This window comes from Cavia porcellus, unplaced genomic scaffold (genome assembly GCF_034190915.1).
Source record: "Cavia porcellus strain 051 isolate PalLab524CR breed Dunkin Hartley unplaced genomic scaffold, mCavPor4.1 scaffold_1, whole genome shotgun sequence".
Lineage (NCBI taxonomy): Eukaryota > Metazoa > Chordata > Mammalia > Rodentia > Caviidae > Cavia > Cavia porcellus.
Genome location: NW_026947484.1, coordinates 61,246,729 through 61,269,640, shown reverse-complemented (window position 1 = coordinate 61,269,640; position 22,912 = coordinate 61,246,729). Strand labels below are relative to the sequence as shown.

The 22,912-nt window shown below is 41.6% G+C and overlaps 1 protein-coding gene across 6 annotated transcripts in view; it reads left to right on the top strand.

Moving 5' to 3' along the window:
• Positions 1-2,212: 2,212 nt before the first annotated feature.
• Nedd4 (NEDD4 E3 ubiquitin protein ligase) overlaps positions 2,213-22,912 on the top strand; it is a 91,482-nt gene continuing 70,782 nt past the window's right edge. For 3 of the 6 annotated variants that reach the window (XM_063249242.1, XM_063249233.1, XM_063249238.1), the window contains exon 1: positions 17,880-17,918. Coding sequence is in view for 3 of the 6 variants with exons in the window: in XM_013154688.3 (XP_013010142.1) it covers positions 2,342-2,386; positions 9,947-10,020; positions 17,703-17,781; positions 17,880-17,918 (237 nt within the window). In the remaining 3 variants the exon portion in view is untranslated. Of the gene's footprint in view, positions 2,387-9,946; positions 10,021-17,702; positions 17,782-17,879; positions 17,919-22,912 lie in introns of those variants that run through there. The other 3 variants (XM_063249254.1, XM_013154687.3, XM_013154688.3) reach the window with 2 other exon arrangements.

The window sequence follows — 22,912 nt, the reverse complement described above, 5'->3', positions numbered from 1 at the left end:
AACAATCTTTAAGAATAAAACAATGGTAAACACAGAATTCAAAATAGTAGTTCTCTTTTCACAAGGAGGAAAGGACATTAATAGGAAGGAATACAGGGGCAAAAAAGGGTTTTGGGGCCTGGATGTGGTGCCACAGGCCTATAACTCCAGCACTCAAGAGGCTGAGGCAGGAGGATCACCCTCAGTTTGATGCCAGCCTGGCCTACATAGTGAGTTTAACGCCAGACTGAACTACATAGTGAGACCCTATCTCAAAAAAAAGAAAAACTTTTTTGATAATATTCTTTTCCTTATACTGGGTAGTGGGTGTTCAAATGCTCATTTCATTGTTATTCTTTATATCATTATTTATACTGTTGTTCATACTCAAATGCTAATTTTTAAAAACATCTACAATTTGAGACATGCTAAACGTAGCTACTGTTATGAGCTAAGTTCAGTAACAAAATGAAATAGTAACATTTCTTGGATTCCTGAGCTCTGGGTCTGAGACTCACAACTCTGAAATAGCCATGGCAAAGGGTAACAGCCAGGAGTCCAAACAGGAGAAGATACAGGCAGTGAAAGCAAAAGGTACAGTCCACAGACAGCAGCCACCAGAGACAACTTCCATGGAAGTTTTCCCTTGCATTCCTTGAAGAATTATAACTAACACCGAAGTGATTTTCATACTACAGATCAGCATTCCACACTCGATATTTATAGCAAGGAGTCTCTTTCAGACACTAAGAGCAACTTCAATATATGCACCACAAAGAATACACACTAAGGTACATAAGACTACTACAGGGTCTAGACGAGGTTCTCATTTTCATTTCCTTACTGGCCAGTTCCCATCTTGTGAAAAGGCAGATTTGTGGAGAAATAGGATCAAGCACAAGGGGTAAGTAGTGATGTCACCAGGGGTTGCTGTGGTCCACGGGGCTTTCAGTTAGGAATACTCCCAGGGCAGCCAGGAGGCATGGGACACAGTGTTATGCACGCTATCACATGCTTTGCACATGCCTCATACACAGGTAGCCGCTTCCAAATCCACAAGGATTTGATGGCATGAGAATACCACAATGTTGAGTGATACAATGAAAAGAGGGATTTTCTGCCCTAAACAGCTTGCTCTGCTGGTTGACTCTCAGACCACTGGCTGTGGACGCCTTCTTTGTTTGTATTTCCCTTTCAGTTTCAGGTGTCAGCATCAGCTAGGGTTAGAGTCATTACTCTAGTTCGTCCTGTATCAGTTGCTGCTGGTTCAGTTCTTCATTGTGATTTTGGGTTTGGACAGAAAAAATAAAAAACCATGAGGCAAATCAGTGATATTAAGGGCTGCAGAGCGCCCGGTGCCTGGTGCCCCACCCTTCTGTCCCAAACGGCATTCCTGAGTGGGAATCATGGTCACTGTGACCGCAATTTGCTCCACTCCCTGTGCGTGGCTCCAGGAACTCCCGGTGTACACTGCGGCAAATCTCATCCTGCAATGAATTTCACCCTTGGTGAAGGTGTATGGCGAGATATGGGGGGAAATCCCTAAAATAAAATGCAATACAATATTTTCAGATTATTTTAAACACAAAATCACAGGTACGACTTATAAAACAAAGAAATTAAAGCCATGCTAATATAGAATCGTGTAACCAATAAAGCCGGGCCTCTTGTTCCCACCTACAGACATCTGAAACCGCTGATGGTAATTCACAATCAGTCTGGACTTGCGGAAAATTAAAACTAAATTTTGAGTTTCTAGGCTTGGGTAAATATTCGCAGCTGTGAAACAGCGCAAGCTGTGAATTAGGGCTTAAGCCAGGGACACTGGACTTTCCCGCCGCCTTCTCGTGTGTGCGCTGGTTGGTGCAGAAACCACGAGGCCGCGCACACGCGTGGAAACGCTTATCATCAGGATCCGAGGCAGCCGGGTTCGTCCTGCTCCTGCGCTGGCAGAGGAGGCGCAGGTCCCGGGCTGAAGTGCAGCCATGATGCACGCTGCGCCCCCGCAGCCCATGCAGCCCGGCCCACTCAGTGGTCTCCAAGGGTTTGGGCAGTGAGCAGGGCGGTGGGGAGCTGATGTATATCTAGGGCGCAGCCGGCATCCCAGGCCCCGCCCACGCCGCATCAGGCCCAGGCTCCGCCCCTGTCCCCCATCAGACCACGCCCACCGCGGCCGCCGACCACGCCCGGACACGCCCACCACTGCCGCAGACCCCGCCCTTCCCGCTCGGGAGGTGCAGCGTCCGGGGTGGGTCGCGCTGACGGGCGGGACTCCTCCTCTTCCTCATCCTCCTTCTCTTCCCTACAGCTCCTCTGCTTCCTCCGCCCGCCCCCCACCCCACCCCAGCACTGGACCCTGGACATGGACCTCGGCGCGGCGGCCTTCCTCGGGCTCCCCGAGGACGAGGTGGGTCGGGAGCGGGTTCCGCCCGGGTTCCGCTCTCCTGCGGGGCGGGCGCCGCCTAAGACTGACTTGGGGACACTTCTGCCCTGTGGGGGTCAGGTTTACACGCTGGGCGCCCAGAAGCCAAGGTTGCAGCTCGACAGTCACGACCTCAGCGACGCTGAGCTGAGAACCGGCAGGGACCCAGCTGTCGCCCCCTGGCGGGTGCCCTGGACAAACTGACCCACCCAACTCGTGCCCATGACTCTGTGGCAGAGGGTCGTGTCCTTAGGGCCAGTGTCCTAGTGGCCCGTGTCCCCGCAGCTTCTTTCCAGGCTCCGGCGTCCTCGGGGTCCGCGCGGCACTTTCCCCGAGTTTCCCGACGCAGGATGCTGTGGGGTTTGTCTTCCACCTTCAGGTCCTGTACCGCGAGGCTGCTCACCTCTGGTCTAGGACTTGGCTCCTGCAGGAGTGCAGGGACCCAGGCAGCGCACCCACCAGGAGGCCGTTAGGTGCGCAAGACACGCTGTGTGTCCTCGGAGTAAAGTAGCACACACATTTGCACCGAGAAGGATGACTGCATAGATGTGTTTATCCTGCTGTAAACAGTGTGAACGTGTATCTAAAGAGCGCAGAGTACATCAGAAATGCGTGGTTTTAATGTATGAGTTTGAGAATTTAAGTTTCTAATTGCTTGGAAAAGTGATGGCAGGTGGTTCCTTAGACAAAGTTGTAGCTAAAGGTACTTTCCTCATCCTTGTTCCGTAAAAAAGATCACAGGAGCGGCAGGAGGGTGCTTCGAACTGCACCCAGAATGGCTTCCTGTCAGCCACCACTCCCTGTTCACTGAGCCTTAGCTCCCCCAGCCTGACCTGGGCTTTCCAGCTGTGCTTCCCATGTTTCTCATCTATGGACCCCAAAGCCGACCAATCAGAAACCAAATACTCCAGAAGTGCCATTAGCTGTCTGCTTTGTGTCTCCCACAGAATCTGAGCTCTCGGTCAGCCTCTTGCACCGCTCTGCCCAGCTGAAATAAAGTGGATTGTGGCAGTTAGTGGGCCATCAGTAACAACAGGGCCATCACTCATCCGCTTGAAATTAAGATTTCCTGAATTCGCTGTGGATTTGTACTTCTGGGAGGCTTCATGGCATGGGGCCTAGCCTATTCACATGACAGGTCCTTGCCTGTGAATTCTGCGACTTCCGGCCTCCCCATGTCTGCTTTGTCCACGTGAAGGGAGAATGAGCTAGGTAGGAAGACGAGAATCATGATGGGGAAAACGCTTCCCTTGTAATCTGGCCCTTCAGCATACCCCCTTACCTGCTTGCTCTGTAACATGCCTTGTGCCAGCATCAGAGGTACAGAGAGAAAGTCTCAGCCCTTAAGGACTGCACCATCTGATCTAAAAGACAAAAATCACTTGCTTTCAAATTTCGGGTCCCATCTCATGGCTATCATTAGCCATTTATTTTCTGCTCTATAAAAAAAAGTAAAACCTTCATGCACACACCCCTTTAAAAAGAAAAAAAGTTGCAAGTATTTCCCTTCATAAAACTCAGACTTGTTGTGAGAACAGGCAGTCCTCTGCTGTTGATTAAAAGTAAAGTAGCTTTTTCCATAACATTGAAAAAAGGTGATTTTTTACAAAATTGAAACTGAACCACGGAGAAAAATGACTAAAAATAGGATAGAATAGAGAGAATTGTGTATAGCTCCTAGGTCCTTCTGTGTAAGCATCTGAGTATGAAAGCGTACTGAAGTTTACATTATAGTACCTCTCTCCCACTTTTCTGTGAGTTGCAGCTCTGCTTCCATATCTGTATTTATGTAAGAGATACAGTATGCAGAATTTTGCTATTTAAAACATTAGCTAAGAAGAAATGTAATCTATTTCCTAATATGCTTGGTTGCTTGGGATTAACAGTAGAGAATGACTCACAACTCTGCTGGAGAGGAATGTGCTGGGCCTGGGGACTGGAGCTCTGCCTTCTTCTTGTGGACTTCCCAGGGTGCAGAGGCTGGAAGGCAGCACCATGTTTCCCTGTGTACAGTGACTATTCTCTGTACAGTGTGAAATGGACTCCCCAGCAAAGGCACTTATGAGGGATTTTGGAGGTGAAACTGGAGCCAGGTGTTTTTTCTTTGCCTTTGTCCGATAGCAAAGGTAGTCAGATAGACATTGAATTTCTCAATGAAAGAATTGCAGGCTGATGCCTTGTTTTATGGGCATTAGAAGGAAGTTGCAGGCATGGTGGTGGCAGTAGCTCCCAGATGTCTGGATGGGTCTGTTCTTACAGAGACAATTCTGGTTGAGGTCCCTAATTACCCATCTATCTGACTGAGACCGAGGCAGTGGCTGCCTGAGTGGCACTTTTTGTGGTATTTTCCAGTTCCCCACTTATCCAGCTTAGAGCCCACTCACAGTACTTTTTTCGTAAAACATCTGGAGTGATTTCTGTTTCCTGATATTAAAGCCTGACAAAGAAGAAAGGAAATAACAAGGAAAGAGTTGAGTTTCTGCTGCCAGTTTGGGAGCACAGTTTGCACATACAGAAGAGAAGGGGACCACAGCTGCAGTCCCACCCCTCACCCCCACCCCATAAGCAACAGGGCAGCTAAGCAGGCCACATTTGGACTCTTCTGGGCCATGAAGGCCACACAGCAGCTGGCTCACCCTGGTGTCACATAGGGCTGGGAAATGTTCTTCACGAGGAGTGGTACAGTGTAATCAGTACCTGCACAGTGATCTGTCCCAGCCTTTCATATATTGTTGCCTCTGCTGCTTTCTCACAACTTTTTCATTCCAGGGTCACTCTAAAGTATTTAATTAAACAAATGCATAAATGTAGTTTACTTTTAATAATTTATTTTTTAATTATTTCAAACCAACAATGCTCAGAACTCCAGGTTGCCCACACAGATTCCTCACATGTTGACATCTCACCATAATTGTGTCATATCTTTTTTTTTGCTATGGTTAGTAGTCTCTTTGATCCGTTTGAGGGTAACATGTAGGCCCAGTGCCTTATCATCTCTAATTAGTCTATTGTGTACTTTTCTAAAACAAGAACTCTTTCCAAGCTGGAAAGTTAATATTGATACAACAGTGCTATCATCTACAGATGCCATTCCAACTGGATGGTTGCTCTGATAATGTCATTTCTTCCTGTTTGGTCCAAGATTCCACCTGGGAACATACGTTGTGTTTACCTTCCCTAACCGTGGCAGATCCCTGCCTTCTTATCCTACACAGTTTTAATGAGTACAGGCTGTGCACCCAGCAGGATGCTCCTTGTCTGTGTCTGAGTGCTGTTTCCAGTGCCCAGGTAAACTCTGTGATTTCTTCACGGCACTCTCACTGCATTGTATTAGGATATGCGATGGCCGCTTATTCTTTCATGGTCAGTAATGACCTTCAGCACCTGGTTCTCTAGTATCTGCCAGCTTTCTTACACATAGTGTGAACATTTTCTATATATAACTGATTTGCATTTTGGGGAGACATATTCTGAGATTATGTCAATATCCTGTTCCTTATCAAATGTCATTCCTTGTTTTATCATTTACGAATTCCATCTGAATCAAAGTCTACCACTTTGTGCTTCCACTCTTATTATCATTTCTCAGCCTCTTGGCTAAGATCAAGTGTATTTCCATTCTTATTATTTGGCCTCCTATGTAAGAAGAGCTTTCCTTTCTTTTCATTTACTTACTTATTTATATCAGCATAGCTCTGTGGAATCTCACTTTGATGGGTTTAGTCAATCACTGTTTTTAAATATTTTTAGCTCAGATTGTCCCAGATGACAGGGGAGGTCCTTTAAGGAGATGCCCATGTCCTTGTAACACAAATAAGAGCATTTGTTTCTTTTACACATTACTTTCTGGTAAAGGCTGACCCAGGCTCATACTTTATCCTGGCCCAGATCTGTCTGAAACTAATGATTTTCCCAAGGATTACTTGGTTCTCTTCAGAAGAGAATGGTTTTTGGAGGCCAGAATCAGGGTGTGCATTATCTCCATTGCTTCTGGATGTGCTTTTTGGCTGACTCCGTGACAAGAGTTAACCAATGAGTTTGTGTTTATGTGTGTGTGTGTTGTACATGCGTATAGCTGTAACTACTTCTGTATTATTCTGTACATTCACCTAAAAACCACATGTTCATTCCTACTTCTCCATTCAAATCCAACACTTTAGTGTTCCTTTTCAGCTTTAGATACCTTTTGTCCCAGTGAAACATCTGACTTTTGTTATCCTTATTTGTTCAGCTCCTTTGCTTACATGTTCATTGTAACTTACTTCCAGTCACGCAGGCATCTCTGCCTCTTCTGCATCCTGCTGTCAGCTCCTGGGTCCTTAGATGCTAATGAGAACATTGCACTTGCATTTCTGTCCCCCTCCCACAGTGGGCACCCTACTGGCCTGGCCACAGACTTTCACATCTGCCCCAGTGCTGTGGACATGCAGACAGCGCAGCTCCTAGCACACCACTCATGAGCCTTACCTGTGGGGAGCTGCCATCTGCTTCTCTGCACAGGAAAGAAGGGAGGAGCTATGAGTTCTAATAGTTAAGTGTTAGAAATTTGTGTCACTTAGGAATAGAATCTTGGAGCCGAAAGGAACTTCATATATACTCATTTGGAATAAACAAGGGTGTTATATAGTCAGGGTTTACAAGGGAATGGATTTAACTTTCCTTTTTCGGGGGATGAGGTTACTGGGGATCAGACTCATAACCTTGCACTTTCCAGGCAGGCACTTAAGCCACTGAGCTAAATCTCTAGCCCAAGAGAATGGATTCAATACAAGACATATAATCTATAGGATTATTTTATAATATTCACCCAAAGAGCCAAATGCAAAAGTGTGTGGGTAAATGTGTCCATACACCAGAAACCCAAAGGGCTGAGGGCCTGGATGCCATGGCAATGTCCTGCATGAGTCTAGCTGAAGACCTAGAGCCCATGATAATGCTCTGTATGAGTCCAACTGGAGGTCTAAGCCCACAGCAATGTCTCATGCCAGTCTGTTTCATGGATCTATGCTGGGATGGCCCAAGGATCTGTAGTGGAAGCCACAGCCTGTGTCAGCCAGATGAAGGATTTGTGCCAGCAGTCAGAAATTTGCACTGGAGCCAGGAAGTGACTCTCGAAGTAAGGACCAGAGCTCCCCAGAAAAGTACTGCAGCCATCCTCAGCAACAATGAGGTCCCAAGCTCCTCCAATGAGTTCATCTCAGGAAAGCCAGCCTGACAAACTTCTCCAGAAGAATCAACAGCACCACCATCCTTCCCTCCTCCAGTTCTCTCTCTCTCGCTGTCTCTTTCTTTTTTTTTTGCTCTTGGTAACAGTCCTCAGGTGGGCCATCCACACCCAGCACAATGCTGTTTCAGATCAGCTGGTATTACAGGTTGCCCACCAGTTGTCAATCTACTACAAAGAGTATAAGAAATTGGAAATTGCCTCGTTTGGAATTCTGGCGCTGTCCCTTACATAGTGATCTTGCATATATTTAGCATATGTCCAAGCAAGGTATGTAAATGAGATGATTCTTTCAATTTCTTAATGATTTGCAGCATTAAAAATTGTCTGCAGCACCACGAGACATGTAAGAACCTTTAAATACAATTGCTGTTCAATTTATCATTGGCTCTATGCTCTAGCACTGAATCTTGAAGCTAGATTGCTGATTTGAATTGCTAAACTTACCATTCTGCTGCATTCTGTGGCAGCCAGTATTAGCAATCTCTTCCTCCTTAAATATTCTATTGACCCAGCCTCTCCTGCCAGTCCTATTCAACTTTGAAAAGGACAAATGAATGGAGAGGTAGGAGACGTCTGGAGAAGAACACAAAAGAGCAGGGCACTGCACAAATGAAAAGGGTTTTGGTCATTTTCTGGAGGTCTTGAGGAATAAATATTCCTGTAGCCCCTTGTTATAACTCATGGCATCCGCTAGTGTGAGATAGTGTGGGACATCAAAGACAACAGTGTAAACCCACAACCATGATGCTGTATGAAGGGGCTTTAGTGAAAATGTCCTCCTAGGGAAAGGAGTGGACCTGCTCTTCTTATAGCTGCCTTTAATTGAACACTTGCTGCATTCCAAGAACCAGGCTAGGTGTCTTCACAACCATCTTTGGTGAATAGGGAGTCTTATCTTCACTTTCAGACTAAAAATGTGAGGTACTAGTTTTCTTAGGAACTTCTCAGTAAATAGCAGATCTGGGATTGAAACCCAGATTTCTTCAGTACCAAAAATTTGGTCTTTGCACTTTCCTGCTGCAAATTGTAATTCATATAGAATAATTTATTAGAAAGACACTTTTTCAGAAGAGGGATGAAACAGGTACATTATATATAATCTTATGCTGACATTTCCACATCTTCTGTCTTATTGTTGCATTTAGGGAGACTCTGAGATACTTGAATTCTGTGTTTGCTTAATGTGTTAAAGACTCCTTTTGTCAGTACACTAGATTATTGTGATGGACAACAGATTTTACCAAATTTTAGCCTAGAAGGAGAGAGTGACTGTAAATAATTATGTATCAGTGTTTTGTAAATGTTCTGAAGGAGAAGGACTGTGAGATCTAAGGATATAGCACAGAAATTTCATCTTGTCTGATGAGGCAGAGGGCGTGGGGAGTTGAAGAAGTCACATAGAAACTAGAGCTGAGAACAGAGAGCAGGCAGTTGGGAAAGGGCAAGGAGCCCAGCAGGGGTGTGGGACTGCGTGTGCCGAGGTGAACTGCCGGAGAACGTGAAGGTGACAGCAAGGTGTACATGTGTGGTGTTGGAGAGAGGAGGCTGACAGCTTGTGCAGATTTGGACTTAGATCCCGCATAGAAGGAAAATTAATTAAAGTAATTAAATGTGTTGTATGGACATGCTCACATCATTGATGTTAATTTTTTTTATAGTTGATCCATATCTCTGGCTTTCTACCTGGAATTACATTTTTTCTATTTGAAATATATCCTGTAAAATTTCTTTGACTGAGTGTTTGCTGATAATAAACTTTATTTTTGTTTGAAAATGTCTATATTTTGACTTTCTTCTTTTGGGAAGGTGGGCTGGGGAGGAATGAAATTTGCAAATAGTGAAATGCTCAACTTGAAGTGTATAACCTGGTGATTTTTGACAACACTCAGAGCCAGCAACCTTGTGAAAATGTGGGTACTGTGTTACTCTATAGTGCTCGCTTGGGTCCTCTTCCAGGTCAGTATCTGAGGAGCTGTTCTGGAACTGCATAAGTGGAATTGTATGCCATGTGCTCTTCTATGACATTTTAAAAATGTGTTTGAGATTTATGTAGTTGTTTGCATATGTAACACATTCTCGTGTGATAGTCACACTGTTGCTTCAGTGATTACACTTTGAGAACCACTGCTCTCTTCTCCATCCAAGGATTCTGGCTGGGTATTCTTCACTATCCCAGTTATTAGTGTCAAGACCTTCTGAGAAGTTTTTACCTATACATAGCAAATACGTAGCAGTCGTACTCTTTACTAAACTTTACTAAGCTTTACTAAATTTAAGTTATAAATATGTAACAATAAAATATAATTTTTTTATTTCAGGAAAACTCACGAATTGTGAGGGTGAAAGTCATAGCAGGAATAGGCCTTGCCAAGAAAGATATCTTGGGATCTAGGTAAGCATATAGGTTGTGTTGGGATTTTTAAACTTTGGGTTTGTTCACTAATTTTTTCCTAAACTTTCATTCATTGAAAAATAAAATATTATTTGTAAACTGCTGTACAAAGTAGAATAATAATGCTTTAGTTGTTTTCTCATTTCTGGGACAAAATACCTGAAGCTCATGGGTAGGAAGCAGCATGCTCAAGGGAGAAGGAGGAATGCTATATACGCCCGCAGTGACCCATCTCCACCAAGCTTCACCTCTCAGCATCACACTCATGGATAAACCTATCAGTGGATTAATCCAGGGCACACACCCGTGATCCAGTCAACTCCTCAGAGCCCCACTTCTGAGTGCACGAGCCTTTGGGCAGACATCTAGATACAAGCCATAGCAAATAGTATTTCTAATTGGCAGTGTACTAAATATCTTACTGTGTGAACTACTGCATTTGTGGAAATAGGCAGACACACCAATCAGAGTAGAAATTATAAGATGTATTAATGAGTTCTGCCTCCAGAAATTTATAAAATTCTAGCAGGGTAATCATTTAGTAGATAACAAGTATAAATTGCAGATATAAAGGACCAGAGATGTAGCTCAGTGGCACAATACCTGCCTCGCAAGTGCAAGGTCCTGAGTTTGATTCCTGGTAACAAAAACCAAAACAAACAAACAAATAAAATTGTGGGCATAATACAGAAAGTGTTATTGAGAGTGACTCTGGGAGTCAGATTCTGGTGGGCTTCACATTTGGAAGAAAGGTGTGATCCAGTCTTGAGAAGGGATCTGAGGCCAGTGGGGTCAGAACCTGGACAGTAATAGTGTGGGAATCCATTTTCTGGGCCTGAAGACAACAGGGCAGTGTGAAGTTGCTGGGAGGGGTGGGGAGAGAAGGCGTGCAACTCAGCTCCGAGAAATATAGAGAAAGTACCTGAGCAAAGGCTAGTCTCACACACACACACACACACACATACAGAGGAGCGGGGGTTGAGCATGTAGCTCTGTGTAAAGGCTTTAGGTTTAATACCCAGCACCCCCCCCCAAAAAAAAGTTAACCAGAGCCTTGAAAATAAACCAAATTGAGATAGATATAGACACAGATGCAGATATAGACAGGTATCAGAGATCAGAAGACTTATGATTCCTAATTTTAAGATTTGTTGTGTGGCTGCAGTAATCAAGACAAATGGTATTTGCAACATAACAGTGTGGAAAGGTATATATGAATCCACAAGCATATACATGGTCAACAAAAATGCTGTGACACTTAAGCTGGCTTGTCAACTTGACTGTTTTGAGTATGGCCCAGGAGATTAGTAAAGCATTCTTGTGGGTGTGTTTTGGTGGGTCACGGAGGTGTGACCTTGGATGCTGTATGTGGTCTCCTGCCCCTTCCTCACTGTTGCTGTTCCCTGCTGTGCTTCCAGTCACCCTGAGGCAAGCAGCCATCCTCCACCATGCCCTTCCACAATGCCCTTCCTCAGCTTCCTTGGAGCCAGCTGGCCATGGACAGAACCCTCTGGAGCTGTGGGCAAAAATATCTTCTTTAAATTGTTTATATCAGAGCAATGAAAAGGCTGACTGATATAAATACTGAAGTCATTGAAGAGGAAAAGTAGTAGTTTTTTCAGTACATGGTACTGGAACTGCTGATCCAGGTGGAACAAGCTTCACACTAGTGCATTAAAAGCTTTAAGCAAGATGCAGAGACCCTACAGATCTATATAGCATTGCACCTATAGTTACTGTACTGTTTTATACTTAAAAATCTAGGAGGATATAGGTTATATTAAATAGTTTTGTCACAATAAAAACAAACATCTATCTGACAGAGGCCTTTACTCCATATTATATTAAAGAACCCTTGGAAGTCTACAGTAATATTTTTTAAAGTCAATTGAACCTGGAAGAGGTCTTAATGTCTGGACTATCAAAGTGACAATGTCTAAAATGTCTAACTGGGTGGTTGAAATAATGACACATACTTACATTTTATATTTATGTTTGATGGTATATGGTTAGTTATAAAAAAACCTGGATGAGATTGGAAAGGTAAACTGTGGAGAAGAGGGGCAGGGAGATATTCATGAAATATTTGTGTGTACCTAGCACTTGGTAGAAGAGGAGCCTGAGAAAGGACTGAGAGAAAAGTTAGGATGGAGTGAGGGGACTAGGAAGAGAGTTGTGTTACAAAAGCTAGGTAGAGGAGCATTTCAAAGAGAAGTAGTATCAAACACAGAGCCAAGACAGGAAGTGCTGAAAGATGTTGATTGCTTTAGCAAGGTTAATGACTATTCACAAACATTTTCAAAGGAGTGAGTCTGAAGGACAGAAACCAGACTGCTGGGTTCAGAAATAAGGAAAGAGGTGAGCTGTGTATGGGCATTGCACTGCTCTCCCACCTATCCCCCTGCCACCTGCACAAAGAGAGGAGAGAGCGCCACCTGTTGGGATGCAGAGCCATTACTGTGACCTGTTTCCTAGGAGGCCTGGGACAGATTGCTGTGCAAGATTTCTTGTTACAGAGTTTTTTTCTTGTCAAATTTGAGAAGGGAAGAAAAGTGTCCTGCTTTTCTGGAGGAGCCAGGCACAGTCCAGGGAGAAGGAGTTGAGGAAAGTTGCGTGCCGAAACGATGCTCAGGCCAAACTCTAGAGATGGGAATTCCATGCCAGACAAGGGGGCTCAGCCATAGTCAGGAGAAGGACCCAGACTCTGCAGGGGCAGAAAGGACAGGTTCTGATCAACCCTGGGACTTGGGAGCATCAAAAGGCTCTGATTTTTGTCAGTGAAAGTAGGAAATAGAAGTCGTATGAGAAAGGGGGACTGGGAATTGGTGGGTTGGCTTGGAGATGCTGAGTACTTGAAATGTGCAGGAGAAATGGGAGACAGTTGACCATGGGCAAGAAAAGCATCCAAACCTGTATATCACAGGGTTTTCCTTCTCTGTGTCTTCTTTTAAAAGTGTTGTATCACACAAAATTATTTTTAACTGCAAACCATTTGCTTTTATAAAACAGTTTGTGGCTTAGCATGGTGGTGCTCACTTGTGATCCTTGTACTCCAGGAGGCTGAGGCAGAACCATCACAAGTTTGAGTCCAGACTGGACAATTTAGTGACTTCACAAGACTGTCTCAAAGTAAAAAATAAAAAAGAACTGTGGTAGTAACCCAGTGTGAAAGCCCTGGATCCAATCTTTAGTATTCTTTTTAAAAGGGGGGTAGGGAGGAAGGGAAGAAGAAAAGAGGAGAATTGTTTACACCTGTGAGATAACTTGGACCAACTGAGGTTTTAAAGATTACTCTTAGAATCACTGAATCTTAAAAAACACATAATAAAAATACAAACAATTGCTTGGGGTCACGGCTCAAAGATGGCAGATAGAAAACAGCTGGTGGGGCTGGGGATTTAGCTCAGCGGCATAAGCGCCTGCCTTGCAAGCAGGCAGTCATGAGTTTGATCCCCGGTACCAATAAAAAGGAAAAAGAAAACAGCTGGCTACAGAGGCTCCCTGAGATAGTCAACTTAGAATTCAACATAATACCGCATGGGGAGTCCCGAACAGAGGGAGAAGAATTCTCTCTTCCCAAGAAGAAACTAAGGTGAGAAGAACCAATCAAACATACAATCTCAGTGCTATTATTGGAACAGCTAAAGGTTCATTGCTCCCACTGCAGCAGGCGACTTGCTGAGCCGTCCAAGGTCCCACCGGTTGGACCCACTGGAGGCACAGTCACACTGAGGTCGGGGGTCGGCCAGCCAAATGGAGAGCTGAGCAGGCAGGGAGCCTGCATTGACCTGTGGTGAGTGATGGGAGTGGAGCCATTCCACAGAAAGGGGGGCTCCAGTGGATGACATTCTGGAACCGGACAGGACTCGCAAGTACAAGAGGCAGCAGTGACTTCAGTCAGTTGTTCCTTTCCCAGACGGGATTGGTGGAATGAGCTAGGCCTGGGTTATGCAACCTGGCTGAGACCCAATAGATTATCCAAAATCAATTCCCTATGGTGGTGGTGCAGATTAATGCAGTGAAGCCTCAGAAGTTTGACCGACCCGGAGAGGAGGTGGCGCACAGTAATACACTGCAGGCCTCAGTAGCTTGACTGATCCAGAGAGAAGGGGCCAGCATACGCAGCCCCTGTTTGCAACTCACTAGCACACTGCAGTGGGAAAGTCACCTAGCCAGCATGCCTCAGAAGAATTGTAACCAACAAAGAAAGAAACTGGGGCCTCCTAGAAAAAACAAAAAAGATAGGAAGAGGAAGCAACAACATAAAGTTCCCAGGTCCCAACCCTGAGAACATTGACCCAGGACAGGTAAATACAAAGGAGAATGAGAACAGCAAACATGCAGTATCAGACATGGCACCAGTGGACATAAAGAGATATCTTTGGGACCTCATAGATGAGTTCAAAAGTGAAATATTTAGCCAAGTAAAGCAACATATAAGAAGATTAATAAAAGAGATGCTAAGCACCCCTCAAGAAGACACAGACGGAAGAAGGGAGGAACTCAAACAAAGGAGTTTGATGAAGAATATAAAGAAAATGTAGAACACATGAGGCAGATTCAAAGAGACCACCAGGAAATTAAAAACTCTGGAAAGATGGCAAATCTCTTGAAAGAAACTAAGGATAGATTATCCAAACTGGAGAACAGTTTTGCAATGAGGGATTATAAAAGGAAAAACTTTTTAAAAATAACAAGGAAACAAGCAGTAACAATATAAAGGCTAGAAGACAACAAGAGAATCTATAGCTTGAGAAAAAAGGATGTGAATGAAGATGCTGGGGTACAAACAAAGGAACTACAAAGGCCATTCCCATAAATAATTAAGGAAAAGTTCCCAAACACAGGAAAAGGAAATAATATTCAGAGATATGAGGCATACAGAACTCCAGCCACCTACAAGCAAAACAGAGCTACACCCAGGCATATAATAATCAAGAGCCCAGAAATTCAATATATGAACAATATAAAAAAAAGCTGTTAGAGACAAGAAACAGATCACCTATAAAGGAAGGCCCATCAGAATCACAGCAGACTTCTCGACACAAGCCATCAAGTCAAGAAGAGCCTGGAGTGAAATATTCTAAGCCCTGAAAGAAAATAACCTCCAACCCAGATTGATATACCATGATAAACTGCCTCTAGAAATTAATGGAGAAACAAGATGCTTCCAAGACAAAGAGGAACTTGGGAAATTCGCAACCACCATGCAAACTCTACAGAGAATACTACAGGGCATTCTAGAGAGAAAAGTACTAGGAGTCCAGAAACAGTAGAGAGGCCTCAATGAATGGAGCAGAAAACAGAATGAAGAAGATAAGCAGATAACTGATGCCAAAAAAAGAGCATAACAGAAATGAGGCAGAGAAAGTTGCTTATAATCTCTAATATAGATGGCCTGGATACACTAAATTAAACAAACAAAAAAAGGAACCACGCGTGGATTAGATCAGGAGGCAGGGTCAACCAAGATGCTATTTATAGGAAACATAATTAAACATGAAAATCAAATATGAGAAAACAATGCTCTATATGACAGAGAACCAGAGAGTAATAGCAGCAGCTAGACCTGTATTTGTGGATAGGTTGAAAAGACAGGCTTTAATAGGTAAAGGAATACAATTAGAGATCAAGTCCAGGGGAGAGAAGGTTCAGAACGACTTAGGTAAATAGCAGGTTGCTGCCCCCAATTTAAAACCAAGAGTCTTGGTCAGACCCAAAAATGCACAGTATAGGGGCTGGGGATTTAGCTCAGCGGCATAAGCGCCTGCCTTGCAAGCAGGCAGTCGTGAGTTTGATCCCTAGTACAAATTAAAAAAAAAAAAAAAATGCATAGTGTACCCTGGGGAAGTGAAAGGGGAGGGAAAGTCTTAAAAAAATATGGCAGAAGGTATTGTTAATAGTGTATCAGGATTTAAAACCCACATTACTCACACCACTCTGCTTAGATAGATTTTATTCTTTTTTTTTTTGATAGATTTTATTCTGTCCCAGTTTGTCTACTTACATTAGATTTGAGGGCACAGACAGCTATCCCAAAAACATCAGGATATAGCACAGTAATCATCTTTAATTTCCTATTATCTTAATCTGGAGCCCTGTATGACTTACACTGTTTTATCATGACTGATCTTAGTTAAGTCTGGTTTGTTTGATTGCTGTTTGGTATTAACAGATTTTATTCAAAACTGATATGATTGATAGTATCAAGTCTGAGAGTATAGGCAACTACACTGAAGATGACAAGACTATGATATACATTCTGGTTTGATAACTGCCTGCTTTTGAAGTTTTATACGATATACAAAGTTGTGTTTTTATTAATACTGTATGTACTGATATATTCAGTTATACTATGTCCATTGATATAGCCAATTCTATTGAAGATAACAAGAGACAACACAGGAACTATGGTAGAACTCCTTGTACAACGGTCTTATATGTCTTTTTCATTTCATGTGTTTATAGGAATATGTTTTGTTTTGTCTTGCTTTGTTTTGTTTCTCCCTCTAGTATAGAAAGGATAGAAATACATGTTAAGATTCATGCATGCGTAGAATCTATAAACAGTTTATGAGAACTGATCTTATGACACATGATGAAATGAACAGATACTTTGAAGAAAAAGAGACACTAAAATACCCAGTGCTCATCCTGGAGTGTCATAATGTGAAACCCAGCAATAGTATTATTCTTTGTTCAGAGTGATATTAGACTGCTTGGGTTTATTCAATCTCAACATAATTGATGATATAGATAACTGCATATGTCTTTAAGTCAATAGGATTGATAACCATATTTCTAAGTTTTTGTTGATAGTTGAACAGAACTGGTTGCTGTCTCACTGTTTGAATCCCCACTTTATATGCTTCACTTTAGGATCTTGAATAACTATTTGTAAGAAGGACAATCTGTAATCATCAACTAGTGATTGCTTTCTGTTTATTTTTTTCTTTGAAAGTATGTATTTACCCGTTTTCTGTTTTGTTTAGTCTTTCTTTAAATTAAATTTTTTAAAAAAAGACACTACAGTACCCAGTGCTGATCCTAGAGTGTCACGATGTGAAACCCAGCAATAATATTATTCTTTGTTCAGAATGACTTTGGCCTGCTTTAGTTTGTTTAATCTCAACATAAATGAAGATGTGGATAACTGCATGTATGTTTAAGTATATAGGATTGACAACCATATTACTAAGTTTTTGTTGGATAGTTGAACAGAACTGTTTGCAGTCTAGCTGTTTGAATTCCTACTTTGTATGTTTCACTTTTGTATCTTGCACAACTATTTGTAAAAGGACAGTATGTAAACATCAACTAGTAATTTCTTACTGCTCATTTTTTTCTCTGAACGTATGTATTATTTCTACCCATTTTCTGAATTGTTTAGTCTTTCTTTAAATAAAATTTTAAAAAATATAAACAATTTTAAAAATCTAAAAAGTTTATGTCATTAGACCTATGACTAAAAGATTTTTTCTTTTCTTTATTATACTAACATATTTAAGCTTTTTCGTAAGATGTAAAACTATAATGGCTTGCCCTGCATATACTACCTTGATGTTTTAAGTGTATAAAATAATTGTAGAAATTGTTAATGAGGAAAATTCTTGACTGATAGTTTCAGTAATCTGGAGTGGCCAAACCACAATTAAACATTTCCTTTTTCTAAATTTTAACAGTGATCCTTATGTGAGAGTGACCTTGTATGACCCAATGAATGGAGTTTTTACCAGCGTGCAAACGAAAACCATTAAAAAGGTTAGATTTATCAGTATTCAAAACTATTTTAATGAACTTTGTTGTATTTTGATATAACAAAACATCTAAAAATTAATTATACTATGTTTATCTTGTAGTCTTTGAATCCAAAGTGGAATGAAGAAATACTATTCAGAGTAAGTCTGCACTTTATTTTATTACAATAAAAAAAAACCTTTTTTTTCTTCATAGGTTAGAATTGTAAGTTCTCAAGTTCTCATTTATAATACTTAAATGTGTCTTAGAATATACCTAGTGTTTAAAAAATTGTTTAAATAGTTAAAGTAAGTTGTTCCTGTCACAACATGGTCCTGAAACTCAGTCTTGTGGGAACCAATGGAAGAGGTAGAAAGGCAAAAGAACTATAAAACTGGAATTATTTTCCTTCTAATACACGAAACCAATTCACAGCAGAATGGCAAACTTAGAGCTTTCAATGATACAGATAGCTCACTGCGGCACACCCGCCATAGGATGATCACCGCTGATTCAGGGAGTTTTGGTATTCGCGTTCCAATGTAGCAGATTCTGTTCTCACTCTGGTGGTATGATAGTTGTGTCTTAAATCACGTATTGAACAGGCTGGCCCAGCCAGGAGCTGTGGGGCCAGCAGCATGTGATGCATCTTGCTCTTAGCCCTCACTTGACCTTATCACTTCTGCCCTCCCCTCCTCACTGGGCCACAGAGCAGTCACTTGGCAGCAGCACTCAGGCCCCTTGAGGGAGGCCCTCAAACCTCATGGCTGTCTCATGAATGCCAGAGCCCATTCTTCCTCCCCCTGGACTTGTCCCACTGTATTGCCCTTAAAAAGTTTTTCCTTGGGGGCTTGCTTGCCCTCCCTTCTTTCCTTCCTTCCTTCCTTCCTTTCTTTCTTTCTTTCTTTCTTTTTTTTTTTTTTTTTTTTTTTTGTGGCACCTGGGAATCAAACTCAGGACAGCGGTTGACAGGCAGGCGACATGCCTCTTAGCTATAACCCTGGCCTGGTGTTTTCTTCTTCAGTCGTTGATGCCTTTCTTTCTCAGTCCACCTAAGACATAGCATCTTAAGAAATTTTGGCCTCTGCTTCCCCTGCGCCCAGCTCATTATCCAGGTTCCCCCTCCAGCTCCTGGCCTACATGACTTGGCACAGGGAGTGCCACACCTGATCCCATTCTGGAAGAAAGCAGCCACTCATCTGTTCTACATTTGAAGATTGTGATTTGTTTTGTTTTGTTCATTTTTAACAAAGGGAAGACATTGCAGAAGCTAGGCAGAGAAGCTGTTGCTGAGCTAGTTGTCAGCACCAAGGTTGCTCCGGTTTGGTTAGAGGACAATCTCCTCTGTGCTCTGCTTAGCATGCCATACAGACGGCACTTTAAATTAGTCTGGAAACTGTGGATTCTTGAGAATATGGTAGTCAGTTAATTGGATAGTCATATGGAGAAAAATGAATCTAATATCAGTTTTGCTTACTCACCAGAATAAACTCCAGGCTTGGTGATATCTGATTTGGTAGCTGCTTTGGTATGTGTGTGCATTAGAGAACTTGAAAGTCTTTCTAAATGGTTGAGATTTTTATTTATTCATTTAGAATTATTGTTGCCTATCTTATTGCATTTTACTCAGAAATATATGTATTTCAGTGTATTGAAGTTTTCTTTGTGCACCCTACGTTTCTTATTTTCTGCTATCATTGGCTTGCCCATGTCAAATAGTCCAAATAGCAATGGATTAATATTTGTTTTGTTGCCAGTTTTGGGACTGGATCTAACATGTCTCCATTAAATGTGGTTAAGTTTTTATTATTTATTATATTAGAGGTGTTTGCTGTTTTTGCAAGATTTAAAAAAAAAAACCATGATCAGTTGTAGGCATGAAATAGTGATAGGGTATCAGGCTTACTGATGCTGTAACCAATTGGAAAGCAGGGGAACGGGCAGTGAGGGAGATAGAGGAATGTTAATCAACAGGTCCAAGCTGTCAGTTATGAGAGGAAAGTGTTCTGGGGTATCTAATTGTAGCATGGAGCCTACAGCTAAAATTCTGTATTGTTTGGTTGAGATTTGTTAAGAGTGGATTTTAAGTGTCCACACATATGCACACAGAATGTTTAACTGTGTGGTAATGGATTGTTCATTTTATTGTAATTATTTCACAAAGTATGCATATACCAAATCATCATGTATACATCATGAGCTAATTATTGTTGGTCCATTAAATCAAATCATATGTAATTGATAATTATACCTCAAAAATCTGGAAAAAAGGAAGAAACCTAGATATAATGGAATACCTAGGTTAAAGTGAAAAAGATACCATGCAAAAAGCAATCAAAAGAAAATGTAGTACCTGTATTAAAACCAAAGTAGGTTTCACAATAAGGAGGCTTATGAAGGATAGACAAGGGGCTTGAAAAACGATAAGAAGGATCAGTCCCTCAAAGTTACAATTCAACCATGTACATACCTAACAATGAAGTTTCAAGATACAGAAAGCAATAATTGATATAATAAAAATTAAAAATAGGCCAATATGTTATTATACCTGCAGAATTCAAAACTCTTCTGTTTCTCATGAACTGGTAGAACAGGTAGACTAAAATTCAGTGAAGATACTGAAGTCCTTACAACACTACTGATTTTACCCAATTGGTATCTGTGGATTTTCCATCCAATAACAATTGAATGTTATCTTTTCAAGTGGAATATTTACAGAATAATCTGTCCATAACCCAAACCTTAAAAAATTTTAAAGAGTAGAAATCATGAAAATTAGTCTCTAACACTACTAGAACTAAAGTGATAATCAGTAACAGAAATCTATGTTGAAAAAAATCCCTAAATATTTATTGTAGTTTGTTGTTGTTGTTGTTGTTGTCTTTTTGAGACAGTATTGCAAAGCAGTTCAAGCAGGCCTTGGACTCACTATGTATCCCAGCCTGGCCTCAAACTCGCAGCAATCCTCCTGTCCCAGCCTACGGAGTACTAGGGTTACTGGTTTGTGCTACCACCCCCAACCTAAATATTTGGAAGTTAACATAGTTCTGAATAATTCATGGGTCAAATAAGAATTCTCAAGGAGAATCAGAAAACATTTTAGCAGAATGAAATAAAAATACAAAATCAAAATATGTAGGTTTGCAGCTAATGCAATGTGTAAAGGAAAATGTGTAGAAATAAGAAAGTTCCTTAATCATTAACCTAAACTTTCACAATGAGAACTAGAAAGTGGCATCATTACTGAAGTGTAGACATCAAAATGAATAAGAAGGAGTAGGATAACCACCTCTGTCTCTATAAACTCATTAATGTAGAGGAAATGCAATAAAGACACCCACTACCAGAGCTCACTTAAAAGGAAATAGATTATGTGAATAGTCCTATAACTCTTAAAGAAATTGAATATGAAGTTAAAAAATCAACAAAGAACACCTCAAGCCCAGATAATTCTACAGTTGAATTCTGCCATACATTTAAGCAGTTAATAATTTAAGTTGTACACAATGACATACCAAAAACAGAAGAGAAGGGAACATGTCCCAGTTTATTTATGAAGCTAGCAATACTCTGATAACAAAAAACCTGACAGTGACTTTATAAGAAAATAAAACTCTACGTCATTAATCTTCCTCACCTAAACTCTAAGTTCATGAAATCAAGTCCCATCCATTCTGAAAGGCTAGTAATTTGCCCACACATGGAGAACTTCTTCACCTGGGAGTGTGTCTGCCTTTCTGGGGGGCTTTAGAATGGATGATCCAAAGAGATGGAAATATACTCAACAATTCATCCTTCCAGGACCTCAGTGGACAGAGGTACAGGATACCCTGTGACACAGCATCTCTGTTGGTCACATCCTATCCCACCATCAGGAGGAAGAGCCTCACAGAACTCTGAAATGGCCTGCAAAGGATACAGCTGGAGGACCACGATGAACCAGCTCTCTGCAAACATGGAATATCATGGGGGTGTCATTGATCCATTAAATCAAAGACTTCAATATGAAGTTTTGTTCTCAATGACACATGGGTCCAGGAACAAAGAAGTAGAAGAGGCCCAGTTTGCTATTTTCAGTAACAGTCCAGTGGAAAACTTTGTGCTTTCTATCCCTGCAATTCTTGCTTCTGTGGAGTTAGAGGTTCAAGTCTACAAAGTGAACTCTTCCAACACAGCAACTGTCCCAGGGAAATACAGCTTTGTTCAGAAACTAGCAGGCATCAGACTGTGACTTGGTTGAGTTTGCTTGTGTGGTAGATTAAGTGAATGTATTATAGGGAGCCTACTTGTATCCTTTAGGCCTTTGGTGGTGTGTCTAATCTGACATCCTATTGCACTGCAGTATTTTCACTTGTTTTCTAAACAGTCTTATTAATATATACATATAACATATAATGCACCCACTTGAAGTATAGATTCAGTATTTTTAATAAAGTCAAAGATTTGTACACCATCACCAAAATAAACTTTAGAACATTTCATCACTCCATACTGAAACCTCTTTTCCCCCAGTATCTTCCCCTCTCTCAGGTCACTGCACTCCATCTCTTAGATTTGTTTTATGGACATTTTGTATCAATGGTATCATATAATGTGTCATTCTTTATGTGTGGCATCCTTTAGTTAGCATGATTTTAAGACTCAGTCATATTTTAAGACTCATACCATGTATCAGTACTCCATTTCTTTCTTACCAAATAACATTCTGTTAAGGGAGTTGAAGTTTTTATTTATCTGTAAATCAGGTGATGGAGATCTGGGTGATTTCCAGTTTTTGAATATTCTGATAATAGCGCTGTAAACATTTGTATTTGAGTTTTTATGTGGACATGCTCTAATTTTCTTTAGTATGTCCATATTTGTGGAACTTGTGAGTCATATGGTGACTCTTACCTTTAGTTTTTGCAAAACTACCAGGCTGTTTTCAAAGTAGCTGCACTGTAGTACATCTCATTGGCAGCGTTGGGGCTTTCTGATCGCCTTCCGTCCTTACTGACACTCATTATCAGCAGCACCCTTTGCTAGATGTATGATGGTATCTGATTCTGGTTTTGATTTGCATTTCCCTGATGGCTAGGATTTCAGCATCTTTTCTTGCACCTGTTGGCTCATCTATCTTCTCTGAGAAGCCCACTCACATCGTACGCCCATTTTA